The sequence below is a fragment of the Cajanus cajan genome, chromosome 3, assembly GCF_000230855.2.
Source record: "Cajanus cajan strain Asha chromosome 3, NIPB_CcT2T_4, whole genome shotgun sequence".
Lineage (NCBI taxonomy): Eukaryota > Viridiplantae > Streptophyta > Magnoliopsida > Fabales > Fabaceae > Cajanus > Cajanus cajan.
This window is the reverse complement of record NC_138519.1, coordinates 80,407,978-80,423,747: the sequence shown is the minus strand read 5'-3', so window position 1 is coordinate 80,423,747 and position 15,770 is coordinate 80,407,978. Positions and strand designations below refer to the sequence as shown.

Genomic DNA, 15,770 nt, shown 5'->3' with positions numbered 1-15,770 from the left:
AATTTTGGTCGAAAACACTTCCATATTTTATTTTGTAATGTAGATGGTTCCGATTCCATCTAGTGTATGTCAGATGAGGTTTAAGTATCAGAGCTAAACCCTCTTCCCAAAAGCAAGATTTGATCATTTAACTCACTCTACTAATTCACCTACCAATTTGTACTACCTTTTATTATTAAAACATAGGAGATTTATGTTAGCTCATAACTAAAAGCAGTACTATGCAATTTTGAAAATTAGAATATAGTACACGACTGAATGCAATGTGTAAACAAAGTATGTTAGACATCAATGGTTAAATCATAAACAATCTTGCGCTCTATATTATGGAGACCGTCGTGAAAATTATTTCTATCAGAAATGCTCCAATACACCAAATTCGATATTACTATCTATTTGTAAATAGGTTGAAGAACGTCAAATTAATAACTAAAAAAATTACTTTTGACTGAGGGAAAAAAAGGAGAAGCACCTGTAATATCACAGGAGTCGCAAATAACCAGGATAACGGAAAGAAAAATGACTTCAAGTTGAGCCTATAAAAAATCCATTCCAAAATTATAAGACAAACACTTCCATTCTATCAGTGTAATCAATACAATTCAATTTTTCATCCCCATAGTTGACATGAGAAGGTTAAGTGAAGAATGCAGGCTAGAATCTGAAGGAACAGGGAACAAGGCTCGAGCAGAGAGTGTTTTTGATTACTATACAAGGTTCCTCTAGGGATGCCAACAACGGTATCCTCAATTTCAACTACTAGTCATGGTTATTAGATAGCCAATAGCTGCTGTTACAAGTCCAAGTATCCCCCCGGCAATGACCTGCAGTAAGTAATGAGAATATTAAAAAAGAAAACCACCATTTGTAAAAGAAGTGGCCAATACAACGAAGATCAAAATTCACACACTCATATCATGAAACCATTTTATCTATAATACTGGAATACCTATTTGACCTTCCTTTTTTCCCAAGGAATATACAAAATATATAACCCAAGGAGAATGCTATGACCATAAATGAGATACAAATAGACTTGAAGAACTGGAAATAATTCAAACCATAAGTGAAGCAGAGCCTTTCCAAAATATGTGTCAATGAAAATGCTATAACCTTGTTAATGATTTGAAACCATCGTTTTGGCACATTATTATCTATGTATGCTGTATGGACAGGCGCATCGTTCACTTAGTACTACCATGTAAGATATTATGAGTATGATAGAATCCTGATATGTATATATATCCCAAGGAAAATCTCAGCCCATAACATCTCAAAGAAAGCATAATATAACATGATAAAACATAGACTTTAATGTTCATTAAAGACAAATAAGGGTTTGGATCCCCTCATGCAACATTTTTTTTCTTAAAAACAACAAAGATAGAATTTAAATAATAAAAAAAGGTATGGAATTTTGATAGTGGGGACTTTCAATGTAGAAAATCTAAGTGAAAATCTCAATTGAGAATCCATTCCTGACAAATAACAATACAATCATTACCTAGTTTTCTCAATCAGTAGCAGTCACACATTGAGTAAACAACATAGTGCTCTTTAATTATATTTTAAGCATAAACAGTTATCATACATCAAAATCCCTATGTTTACAGGTTTCAAGAAAATAATGTCATTCTATGAAGTTTACAAGCTAATGACATGCTAAATTCCTTTGACATAGACCCATCAAATAATCATAAGAGGCAATCAAATACAAAATGGTGAACCTGAGGAGGGGTATGCCCAAGAAGTTCCCGGAGTGGTCTGCTTTCAGCCAGAGGATGTTCAGCAGGAAGTTCGAACACAATTTGGTTCAAAAGCTGCAAAAATCCAGTCATTTAATTTCAGTTAAAAGAAATTGAAATCAACCAAAACGAAAAAATAAAAGACATCTTTCTCTGTAACCGTAGGCAAACAGAAAAAGCTTCTGTGGCCTTTCAAATCTCATGTTTGGCATGAAAGAATTGCATAGGACAGAATATGGTGCACAAGTAAAGCAAAGACAAAGTGTCCTAGGTGAAAAATAAACTAACAACACAAGGCAACAAACCTCTGCTTGGCGTCCCGCTTGCAACCTTACACCAGTAGCATCATACATCACCTGCAGGCAATATCCCATATCAGAAACTTGTCCAACCATATAACCTATGAAAAATTTTCTCATTGTCTAACCTAGTTTTTAGGACATCAAATCCTTTCATAACAGCGACCATATTTGGATATCAAGGCATAAGTAGAATGAAATGAAATAAAGCTACCATTCTTTTGTTTGGATATTTTAAGGTAAAACAAAAATAAAAGATCTAGCTAGTACCCTCCAAACTGGAAGGGAAGAAAAGGAGGAGTATTGAATTACGTGGCTTGGAATGTATCCCCCATTAGTTCCATTCCATTTCATCCTATTTTTTGAACTATTGAACCAAGTAACATTTCAATTCATTCCAGTCATTCCTTTTCTATCAATCCAAACATAAGCCATGCAATTGCAAACTACACAATACACACACATGTCCATTCCCACAAGTGTAGACATGAAAAATAGAATAGGTTGAATTGAATCTCCAACATAATACCACACTTTGTAACAAAGAAAAAACACCAAGCCCTTCATGAAATCTCCACAAAATGATTGATTTGAAGAACAAAGACATACAATAAGAGCCAGAACCAAAGCTGTAGCAAAAAGAGGCCCTCCAAAGCCTTCATGGAACCCAATTGCAGCGGCAAGAGCAGTGACAGTAGCTGAATGGGACGAAGGCATTCCACCAGATCCAATAAGTTGCTTCGGATCCCATCTTTTTTCCTTATACCTTCACAATAACAACATTAATTAACCAACCCTCAATTAACCATAGTTAAAATTGACATATAATTAGCCAAACCAAAAACCTCAAAAATAGAAGAAAAAAAAAAACTTTTTTTTTTCTAAACTATTGCATTCAATTGTGATCCAAACCCAGCACTAGACAATAGAAAGGAAAAAGGAACAAACCAGGCGGTGAAAAACTTGATGAATTGTGCGATGGCGAAAGCAACAATGGCGGAAATGAGAGGGTAATTGCGCATCATTGAAGACGACGTCGTAGCTGCCACCTCACTCATCCCCTTTCTCTCTTTATTTATCTAATGCTAATAATTTGTTTAATTACTGTTATTAATATTAATTTTAAACAAGTCACCGATGTCTTTCCTTTTTCTTTTTCTCTTTCTTTTTTCTTTTTTTCTTTTTCTTTTTCTTCCTTGGAACAAGAATGGTGGGAAAGGTTACAATAGAACAAGAACAGGGTTTGTTCTGAGTTCTGAACTAGATGTTATTATTATTATTATTATTACACTAACCAGAAAATAACGGTCTTGTCTTAGCTTTCTCAACTGAAATTGCTTCAGTTACGTTTAGAATATGCTTATATTATGCCATTCTCTTATGCCCTTGTTGAGTTGAGCCTTTTCTTTATTATTTTTTCTTGTATGTACTTTCCCGCAACGCAACTGTTTCAGCAAATAAAAATGTTCTGCATTGACCCAAAATTTGGAATTTGGAAATTCGTTTAAGTTGAAAGTTCTTGGCCAATAAAACTTAGAACCACGAAATCTCATCTAAAAGAATTGGGGAAATAGTTTCGACGAAAAGAAAATTTCATTTTCATTCCCTATGCCAAATGCTACCTTCAAGTGAAATGAAATGAAAAATGTTATACAAATGTTTTGACTAACGAAACAAAACTATGAACTCCTTAGGACACTTTTAATATTGATTTACTATATAAAAAATGTTGACAAGTATCCTTAGAAAACGAGTTAAGAAATTAAAATTAGAAAGTGTTTCGGGGATAATATTATTAATGTATTTCTACTGTGATTTTCGATAAATTCACTATATTTTTAATAAAAATAATAATTATCGGTGATTTCAAAAGTAACCTATGAACGAACATTCAGGCAGAACCGTTGTTACTTGATGAGAACTCCCCCCATATTGCTATCAATGTCTACATGGGACCCTTATATATTTCGAAAACATTTAGTATAATACATCATATACATATATATACATATATATATATATATATATATATATATATATATATATATATCCAATGTTTATTTTCTAAAATAATTTTAGTCATGTGATATAATATATTTAACACTTCCACGCTCCTCCCTTTGTTAATGTTTAATACACTCATTCTCAAAATAAGTCATTTGATAAATTGTCTAAGGTCAATGCTACAATGCTGTCGGAGTGAGGTGCGAGAAAAAACAAATAAAGTAGTGGACAAACTGTTCATTGACGTGCTGCACGTGTATATTTGTTCACTCACTCGAGTCAAAAGGAAAAGGAATTGACTAGCAACAATGTAATGAATATGAATGATTTTCTACATCACACTTCCTTTAATGGATCACTTAATTGAGATAAAAATAACAAGCAAGAATGCAGCAAGTGGAGGGGGCACATCACAGTCCTCCAAAATGCCTTAACTTATGGCTTACCAACAAAAATAAGGAGGAGAAAAAATAACTTTACAATTATGTCAAACACAACGTGGCATGTGTTACAAAATATAGTGGAACCAACACAAACCAATTGGTAATGGTTATTAACTTATTATTCCAAACAGCCTTCAACCTAAAACCATAAATGTGCAAGCACTTGGCTTAGATCCCATGTATGTGCCAAAGGGATTGCAGAAATGCTGCCAGGAATTGTAAGCACAACCTGAACATTGATCTCTCACATTATGATGCAATTGCACTTTGATTCAAGCTTTTGGGGCCTCATACTATCTACCTTGTTAGGAAGCCCAACATTTTGTGTGAAAGACTCATCAATATTTTCATCATTCTCAGTCTTGCCAGAAGGGGTTTTGACATCAGTTTCCACCCTCCTCTGTTTGGTCTTGGCCTTCTGGGATTTCAAAGTGCGCCTGCTGAGAGGTCGGCCACGACTATCCTTTCTGTCAGAATTGGCTTTCCCCAATAAGGTCACTGTTGGTTCAGAACGTTCAAATGGGTCAGAACATTCCTTTTCCATCGCTATTGTTGCAGCCTTATAAGCAAGATCATGGACGATGGAACTGCAAAAAAGGATTGTATCTGTTGCCTCTTCAAATGTCAGGCTTCTAGTGCTGCGTGCACCTTGACACTCCACTGTAACTGTTGATTCCTCTGGCATCAAGAATTAAAGAACTATTAGAAATTGGTTATGTACTAACATTTTTTTCAACGAAAGTTTCCGCAGATAAAATATCAACCACAGAAGGCACAATGTACATAGAGAAGAAGAATCTTTTGCAATAGAAAATTGAAAAGGCATGCTTTGCTCCATGAACTTCATACAAGGTTGCCCCCAACAATAAAAATACAAGTTCAGCTATCATTGCTTGTGGAATTCTCACTAAAATAACCATAAATTACAATTGCATACTTTTTTATATATAACTAAAAAGTAGCATGAAAGACCAAAGAAAATGACCATAACGTGTTGAGGGCACACATAAATGAGCACCCGAATACAAAAAGTAAATATATCACTGATTTTACATTGCAGAAAATGAATCAAGATTTCAAAATATCCTATCTCTTCAAGACATTGCAGATTTACTGATATTAGATTGTTATTCTATTCATTGTTATATCCCATAAAATTGCTCAAGATTTTATGCAACCAATGTTGTATGCATAAAAAAGTGCATCTCTAATAGAAGAGTGAGAAACTATTATTCTCGTCTCAATAGTTATCAGTAAATATAATATCTTTTATTTGAAATTTCAATACAGTAAATATCATACCAATGCCATGGGACTCAGAGACATTGAACTCTGAAACAGAAGCAGCGTGACAATCGTTGGAAGGATTTTGGGCAGAAGGTTCCCGAAAGTCATCAAGGATGCTTTTATTCTCACAATAGTTTTCCCCTTCTATTTCTGATTCTGTAATTGTGGAACAGTTGGTTGTAACCAAAGCATCCAGTTCGTTATTAACATTTAAACACTGCACATCATGTTTCTCATGACTAGATAACTCTGGATCCTTAGCTGATGTTTCTGTGTCTGAGACATCCCCAGCATTATTTGGATGATCATCAACAATTTCATGTGAAATACAATCCCCATGATTTGGAAATGATGTGACTAAATTGTCATCAGACTGAACAGCAGCAGCCTGACTCAAAAATTCTGAGCTGCAAGCATTATTTACTCTACTACTATCATCATATTCAAATTTATCTTCCTCAACAACTAAATTGATGGAAGAAGCATCGATTATGTCTGTCACTGTATTTCCCAAAGCTTGGATTTCTTGCAAAACTCGGGGCACCTCTTCTACAAAGCCACCTTCTGTACTGCCAACAGTCTCTCGAGTTATAAGACCTAAATCATGGCGAGAATGGTTTGAAGCTCCAGAGAAAGATGAAGCAGTGCTTGGAGGCTTGATCCTCAAGTCATATCCAGAGTCCACATCCAACTTCCTGCCACTCAGCTGCCTTTGCACACGAAACTCTGTTTGCCTAGTTGAGCTGAGATCAATTGATGATGAAGCGGAATAACTACCAGGTCTCATTAAGCTTCTAAAACTGTTAATACTGTCTCTTGCAAGAGAAAGATCATCGTAAGATATGGTTGTGGCAGTAAAAGTCCTGCCCTGAAATACAGGTCCTTTATTGCTGCTAGACCTTTTCAGCAATACAGAAATGCCAGTGCCATCCAGGGGGTCCATGTTCAAATTAGGGCGATCACTGCAGTGATGCTGATCCCCATATTCACTATCAGGATTCATGTAATCAACTCCAGATTGGTTCATCTCTAGCCGGTTGTCAGATGTCTGCCTACCTACCTCCGCCAATGAATTTGGAAGAGAACTGTTTTGTGAGTGATCCTGGTTTAGTTCACTACATGAAGTTTGACTTTCCTCAGCATCCTGTTCACCAGGAAACCTCAAGTCACCCACATTTGTCTCTTCAGGCAGTTCAGATGCAATGGCAACCATTAGTTGGTTTGTTTTAGATAGTGATTTTTCTTCTTTAGGGATGTCTGTTGTAATCAATGAAGGGTCTTCAGATGCTGCCAAAGTTGTCTCAGGGATGGTGACCCTCAACAATGTGGTTTTCCTGCTGCATTCTGGACAAAGCCCAATATTCTTCTCAGCTTGACTAGTGACCTCAAAAGAACAACCACAATGAGAACAGAGTGCTGTATTTTCAAAATTGCCAGTTTCAGAAATGTCACCTCTGACATGTGTAATTTCTGAACTTTCATTGACTCTAGTGTCAATATGAATGTGGGAAATAGAACCCTCAGATTCAATTAGACTAAATACAGGCTTGGGGTCTCTGGTTTGATTATGCAGGATATCCACTGATTCCCTATTAATCTCTTGCTCAATTTTTGCATTTAATGCATCAATCTTATCAAATGCAAACACTTCTTCATGTATATCAGGATATAATATCCTATCAGCTTCACTTGCCATATCATCTTGATTATGCTCACTCCCTTCAGTATCCAGTGCAAAGGTTGTTCCTTGATCAGAGCTTGCATTGCTGCTTGTTGTAACAGATGAATTCCTAGATACAAGGGAACGATGTGCAGAATTTGCTTTTCCAGCATAAAAAGTTGTACTCGGAACACTGGATAAAAGTGGCCTGAACATGTTCTGAGGAGTTTTTCTATCCTGCATAGCATTTTGATGATCGCAAACAAAAGTGAGTATTTTTATTAAATCTGACCATTGTTAAGATATGTTCAAGAAGTAATCATGCAATAGGGAATCGGGAGATTGCACAGATCTAGGTCCAATAGAAAACCAAATTTTCCTTATTAATATGTTCACCAAACATTAACCTCTTTGCTACAAAGATCAGCAGAAGTTTCAAAGTGTCAACCAACATAAAAACCCAGTTAAAGAGATTATGCAAGCACAAGTATGTTATATGCAGGTCTCCATTCCCCAAACAAATTTGAAGATAACTTAATAAGAAGCCATTAGCTGGGAGTAGTTGTCTAATCAAATGTAATTTAAAAATAAATGTACATAATAGGACGTGCATCATAAATCAAGCAAAAAAATGTAGATATTTTGAAGATTTGCGGCAGGCCAAAAAGGATAGTTGAATCAGTCAACTTTCCATTTTGTAACCTGGTACACATCAGAAGGGACGTGTAAACAGGAGACAGTGTGTTTGTGTGCATAGGAGGATGGAGAGAGTGTTGGCAGAGGCACAGGGAAACTACCTTAAAGGAACTAATTCTCAAATTGCATGAAAATTAAACACTTCATGATTGCCTGCCAACAAATTGGCAGCAAACCAAATAAACTGTTTTACGTGATTAGATGAAAATAATACCATTTGCCGGATAGCTGAATCAAATGATCTTTTAGGAGCAGAACTTGGGGACACAATCCTGGCTGATTTCTTGGAAATAGCAGGAGTTTTGTTGGTTGAAAATGAACCACCCCTTCTTGAGCTCAATCTGTCTAAGCTACCCGCTGTCATGGATTGCAGAGAGTCTAGATCATCATCACCGGATGATGCAATAGAACCTTTGCTGCGTGAGCTCAATTGGTCTCGATCATGACTATGAAAAGAGCTACTACTCCTAGAAGCAGTTGGAGACATTGATTGCCTACTGACTTTGGATGTAGAGTCCCTACCATTTCTGGATGCAGGAGATGAACCCCTCACATATGATGCTGGTCGATCAGCCAATGAAGTACGAAGATTGGGAGGAGCTTCAGAAGAAAAGCCAGGAATATTAGTTTGCCATGCCCTTATCTTTGGTGACGTAGAATTTCCACGATTTGTCTTCACTGGGGAAGTTCCCCTAACTCCTTTAACTGGGGAAGTTCCCCTAACTCCTGATGAGACAACAGAACCACTGGAGCCAGTGCTCATCCTTCGGGGAGTATAAGTGGAATACTTGGAAGCAGGTGTCATGGGCTTACTTGGAGGTGGAGATGGTCTTCTAGATGGAGTGGCATACCGTACACTTGGGGTTGGACTGGAATTTGGCACCGACGAAGGCCTTCCCCTTGATTGCAATGTATTAGTTCCTGATCGAGGGGATGGACTTAAACGATTTGGACTTGCACTACCCCTACTGCTTCGGTAACTTTTATCCATCTGAAAAAAAAGGGCATCAAACATAGGATTAATGATAAGTATAAGCACAATTAAAGAAATTCAGAGGAAATTTTTTCCTAAAATTATAACTACGCACAACATAACTATATAAATGTATTCAAAAGCTCACCGTAGAGGATCTTGATATGGAAATGGGTTTACTCTGAGGCCTTCCTCTGCTTGCAAAACTAGTCATTGATGGCTCATCATCTAACGAAGGAAACAGTGGTGTGTCTGGGGGTGTCAATAACCTTCAAAATGAATCATACGAGACATGGCATCAGTGAGGTAATCAGTAAAGACCAGAAATAAATTGATGCACATCAAAGTCTCAAGCTTTGTGATCAAGAAACGTGAATTATCATCCAACCACATTTATGCATTATTAACATGAAATAAAGATAACTGCAAATAGTTAGAATCAGAGTTAAATAATTTGAACACGACGCACAATCCAATTTAATAGCGGAAAGCTAAAACATATGGAATATGACCCACCAGTCGTAATCATTCTTTTCACCATCATTAAGCAAGTCACTGGTTTCTCCTCGACCAGGAATGGAGATTCCAAGCTTGACATCAGAAATATGTCTCAACTTTGTAGCTGTACAACAATACCCCAGACAAAAGGAAGAAATGCATGAATATCACCCAAATGCAGCAACCAAATATGTAAAATTATCTTCGTAGGATGCAAGTAAAGAAAATTACAGAACGATTCTTCCAAGTCATCAGACGCCTGAAGCAAAAAACTATCCTTCTCTCTGGTTTGCATTTCATTGAACAAAGCAAGATCATCATCCTTCTCCCGGAAAAGCAATCCACTTTCAAGACTGCGCCCCCGCTTGTGACCATCAGCTCTCGGCTCTCTCCCGGGAGAGTATCTCAATGCCGGGGAAGGCGGCATCTCCACAACCAAATGCAGTGTCACACGAGTGTCACCACCCCAACCTCTCCACACAAGCCAAAACAAAAAAACTTCTACACCCCAACAAGCAACCCATAATTAAGCTCAAACCTACAACAAATTCAAGCCTCAAACATCAATTTCAGCTAAAAAAAATACCAAAAACAAGCTTCTATCACCCATTTGCTATCTTTTCTATGTTCATTAGATTAGTTCAATACCCCCCCCCCCCTAAACACCCAACACACATTGCCATCACACTGAGTCAACACAAATGAAAGCAAATTCAGCATATTAAAAAAGTGACCCTTGGCAACAACTGTACCATTAAAAAATGCAATGCCTCAGCATTCATTCATTCATGTACAACAATTATCCAAAACCAAATTGAACCCAAAACCCTAGAACATTTGCCACTTACAGATCCCAATTGTGGGGTTGAGGGCTAAAAGGGAACCTAATTGAAACCCGAAATTGAAGACTGGGACCCACCAAGCCGCCATTGAAGTAGAAAGCATGATAGTAAAATTGAGTAGTAGTAGAAGTAGTATAGTAGTAACTAGTAGCAGTTGTGCTTGACTTACCAAATTCCCAAGTCAAAAAATTGCTTGAAAGAGAGTGTGGAATGTGGAAGAGTGCGCTTAAGATCCCAAGTTGGAAGATAAAACAGAGCTTAAATGCCAATTACAATGCGACGAATGTTGTATCAGACACTCGGATCTATAGCATTCATGGCTATGTCCGAGCGACCAAAGTACAGATCGAAAACTAGAGTGATCCAACGGTTGCAACAAACGCAATCAAATTAAAATAAAATGAAAATTTTGTTCCGTTATTCTCTCTCCTCACAAATTCTTTTCCTCTGCCTATTAAAAAACACTAACAATTATAGAGTGGAAAGAATAATACCCAAAACCTTTGTTGTCCTTGGATTTTGCTGCTTCCCTCAACAGCAAGCATCCAATTTCTTTCTCTCCCCCTTTTTTCTTAGTTTTTTTAATCTTTTGGAGTTAAACAAAGATACTTCCCAAATTATGTCAGATACGGAATGATATAAAGAGTGTAATTTTAAGTATTTAATTAAAATGTGTTTGAATACCATATGTTTCACAAATTTTATCTGTTAAAAATATTACAATTTAATTAATATAAATATTTAATTTATTTTGATTTCTCCTCCTTATTTGTTAGAGGAATTAAGGGACAAGCGTTCAATCTTCAATACACAGGAAAATTTTGTTTTCTCAATAATATAAGAATCTAAAGTTGAGAGTAACATTCTTAATAACTATTATTTTTCTTAAATTATTTTTTTATTATAACTTCCTATGTTTATATTTGTCTTTATGGGAGGAGAGAATCTACTATTCTCAATCTAAGAAAAAAAATTTATTGCGATATTTTTTTGATGCAACAAAATTAATTGATTTCCCATTAACATATAAAATATTTTCCAAGATTATTTATTATCTTTTAAACAAAATTTCAATCGTTCATAGTAATTAATGATTCACAATATGTACAATTTGTAATAATCATGGATATACATACACAAATTTCCTCTCACCTAAATCCCTCCCAAAATATATAATTTGCGAAATTATAAGAAACAAATATGGTATCTTTTAAACTATAAGAATTAAAAGGTAAAAATTATAAAAATATACAAATTAAATGAGTATTCAAATTATTAAAATATATTGTTTTTATAATTACTACCTTAAAGTTAAAGATTATACTTAAAATGATTTTCTTATTGATGAATAGTACAAAATTTATATATAAACGGTACATAAAAAATAATAATCTTTGATTTTAAGCAATTGTCAATATTAAAACATCATTTGACATTATCTAAATTCCTGGCTATAAACCTTAGCTGGGACAAAATTATTCGTACATGAAAGTTTACTTCGTGGTTGTTAATTATATTTAACAGATTCCAAACATTATTTGACAACTATTATACATTATTTTAAACAACAACTAAAACATTAAGAAATAAGAATCGAATATCAACTCAATCCAGTTTTATTGAGCTAACCGTCATTAACCTAGTTATAACAACAATTAAACAATACACATATAAAAGAGAGGACATAGAGAATAGAGACTATAATAATATGAAGACATAATGTAGCAATATAATATTACTGAAGTTATCAAACTGTTTTGACTCAGAATGGAATAATGACCAAGGAAAATATAATATTTGTAAAAGAAATTATATTTTATTTTGAAGTGTATTATATGAAATGGAAGCTTAAACAAAATAAACTCAGCAATCAATATTATACTTTATGTTATACCTATTATGCACTTTTTTTTCTTTCTATTATTTGCATCAAGCTTTCCATCGATAACGATAATTAAAAAAATAATTTATTTTTTTTACACCGAAAATTAATTTCTTTAAAAACGCAAGTATTATTGAAGTAAATTTTGTCTAGTTCAATAATTTTTTTATGTATGATCAAAAACTCAAACTTATATTATTATTATATTTAAGTAACCTAATAACTATCTATTAATTGTATTTGTAATGAATTTTTTTTGTACCCATACATTTTTTTTTTGCCAATAAAGAGTAATCAACAAGAGCAATTGGGAACCCATACATTTTTTTTGTACCCATACATTATGCACTTGTACACTATATGTGTATATAATTACTATAATAATTCATATTATGCTTCGCCAATAAGATTCGTTTGTAATGGGGCAATACTTCATTGAGGGCATATAAATAATTTTGTATGCTAACTATGTATCTATATTAAATTATAATTAAAAAAGTACAAAAAACTTGAACCAACCAAAATTATTTACTGAAATGTATAAAAGAAAGTGAGAAACGTATTAATTATTTATTTCATAAACATCTTGATCATCTTATGGTTTGTTGCTTTGTGCTCTGCCGTCAATAGTGACGTGAAGAAATAATCATTTCCTCTTGAAGATAAATTAGTAGGCATTAAGCACAGTAGCTGAAATGTATTCTTCATACACTTAATATTGGTGCCCTACGTGATCCATCTTTCATTATTTGTTACCTGACAATGGGTAACAATTTTAGTTACAAGTAAGGTTAAGAGTAGTGTCTGAAAGTGAAGAATTGGATAAAGTGCATGTAAAGTAGGCACGATAGGATTTTCAAGCAATTTTCAAAACCATCATTGAGTTGAGTATAGTATCTCTCTTCCTTTTTTTATATGATAAGTTTTTATAAATTATATTCCATCTGTCCGATAATGAGAGTCATATTTAAAGAAAAAATGAGTGTTATATTTTCTATGTAGTATTAAATATTAATTATCCACTTTTTTATTTAAGAAATGTACTATACGAAATATTTTTACTTTTTTTAAGAATTGTAAATTTAAAATAAGTGTTATACTTTCTATGTAGTATTAAATATTAATTACCCACTTTTTATTTAAGAAATGTACTATACGAAATATTTTTACTTTTTTAAGAATTTTAAATTTAAAATGTTAGATTTCCACATTTGATTTATCATCTAAAAATAACATTTCTAAAAAAAATATGTTTCCTATAAATATTTTACATAAATTTTTCATCAAATTGTTTCATAAATATGTGAAAATCTAATATATTTAAAAAAAAAATGTTTCATTATAGTTTAGGGTTTACCTTAATTTATTTAGTTAATGCAGTGAGAATCTACTATTTTCAAGTAATATTTATAAATATTCTTAAAAAATATTTATAATCAATCAATTATTTTTTTGAATTTATGATTTTCAAAAATCATGATTTTGGGTATGAAAAAAATTTCCTTAACGCTTCTCTGTATGTGTTTCATAACATTATTTATAAAAATGTTATTATGTTGCATTGTTTTTAATAAAAAAAATATATAAAATCAATTTTATAAAATTATCATTTTTTTTATCCATTTATTAATTTTTTTTATTTGTACAAAATAGTTTAGTACAACAGTTGTTGCAAGGTTATTTGTTTTTCTTAAATTTTAAATAAATGCCACTGATTTATCCTGGTAGATAGATGTCTTTTCGTTTTCCTCGTTTTTGATTGGCAGAATAAATTGGAATTTTACACGTTGCATCAATGCCTGTGAATTGTGATGCGTTCCAACTTGAAAACATGTTTGGACCATCCTATTGTATAGTATTATATTATGATTTATGAGTGGCAGCACACGAGCTAGCGATGAGATTGGAATTGATTACGATGAAATTCTGGGACAAATTATTGAATTTAACACCAAATTCAATAAATGTTACATTGAATTATTTTTGCACGTTTAAAAAAATCCCAAAATATAACTAGTGAGGGGAAAATTCGTACTGTATTTTGTTATCGTGTAAGTATTGATTAATGAATTAATGAGTAAATTATGATACCACAGACATTTTATGAGATTGCAAATAATTTCTACTAGTATATTTTCAACGTTTATAACATAGAATAGTATTTTTTAAATGATTAAGGTTAAGGATAATGTCTAAGGACTGTCAGTGTGTGAATAATTGAAGATAATTAATAAAGTGATAGAAAAAGCTGGAGGTTTATTCTTGTAAAACTTCAAGAAAGAAATTTTAGTATAATCTACTTAAATTAATAAATAAAATATTAAGAATTATAGTAAAGATATATTCATGTAAACGTGGATTTAATCAATAATATTGTTACACATACATACTATCTTTAGCTGTGAAAATAAATTTTCAACAAACGAAATTAAGTACGAATGTACATCAAATGTAATTATAAATCATTAAAGTTGATTTAGTAGTAAAAGTTGAGATAAATGTAGAAAGATTTAGATTCAATTTTTATTATTATCATCATAATATTTTTATTAATTAAAAAAATTACATGTACAGTAATCAATAAATGAGCCAAATTACCCATCCATCCTAACTAGAAATTCCACCAAACAAACATTGAACTATGACGATAAGTGGCATCATTTAGGTGAGTTTGTCAAATAAAGAAGTGGTATGTTCTAATTAGTTGTTTTGGAGTTAAATATTCTTCCTACTACCAAAATATAATATTTTTATGTAGTGCCTAAATGGGTGCCAAAGGAAAATTGGAGAGGAAAATGAATGAGGATGAGCCAATGAGGAGTGAATGGATTGTTGTGGGACAGTGTGGAATAAAGTTGAAATAACTAGAGTTATTATTAACCAATATATAGCTATTAGCTATGCACCCGATCTCCCTAACACGAAGATTATCGAATTATGTCACCACTTTAATTGGTAGGTGATGTAGGAAACTTAAAAGGATACATGCTAATGATTCAAGTGTTATCTCATCAATCATGTTTGGTTCTATACATGGTATCCTAAACTTTAAATTTTTCATTTTTTTAATGTAAGAAGACACATGAATAATTTTGTAGTCAACACATTAATCATAAAGTTATTACAAAGTTGATTTCATGATCTCTCTTTCCAATGTAAATGTCTTTAATTAAATAGTTTCATCCATGACTTGAATATGAAGTTGTAGCTAGAAATATTATTTACTATAATAGTTGTTTGAGTAAAAAAGAGTTACACATTCTTAATAGAAAAATATAAATATTCTTTCTTATATGTAATATTCAAAGACTTGAGAATAGTTTTTAAAATATAAAGATTAATTCAAAGTTAGTAAAAGAATTAAAGACTGAAGTGATGATTTACATTATTTTTATATGTTAATTTAGAAGAATATACAATTTGAAGAGCTCATAAATTTTG

General features: G+C 33.0%; 2 protein-coding genes across 2 annotated transcripts; both read right to left on the bottom strand.

Annotated features, from left to right (window-relative positions):
* Window positions 1-505: 505 nt before the first annotated feature.
* LOC109798059 (uncharacterized) lies at window positions 506-3,367 on the bottom strand. The gene is made up of 5 exons (XM_020358267.3): window positions 2,993-3,367; window positions 2,654-2,810; window positions 2,051-2,101; window positions 1,728-1,820; window positions 506-824 (listed from the first exon to the last, which is right to left on the bottom strand). Exons 1-5 carry the CDS (start codon window positions 3,100-3,102, stop codon window positions 753-755), a joined length of 483 nt encoding a protein of 160 aa, XP_020213856.2. The 5' UTR covers window positions 3,103-3,367; the 3' UTR covers window positions 506-752.
* A 992-nt stretch (window positions 3,368-4,359) lies between these two features.
* Window positions 4,360-11,042, bottom strand: LOC109818219 (uncharacterized). Its single transcript, XM_020383682.3, has 7 exons — window positions 10,617-11,042; window positions 9,837-10,143; window positions 9,624-9,729; window positions 9,256-9,376; window positions 8,349-9,125; window positions 5,794-7,675; window positions 4,360-5,169 (listed from the first exon to the last, which is right to left on the bottom strand). Exons 2-7 carry the CDS (start codon window positions 10,030-10,032, stop codon window positions 4,736-4,738), a joined length of 3,516 nt encoding a protein of 1,171 aa, XP_020239271.1. The 5' UTR covers window positions 10,033-10,143; window positions 10,617-11,042; the 3' UTR covers window positions 4,360-4,735.
* Between the last annotated feature and the right edge of the window lie 4,728 nt (window positions 11,043-15,770).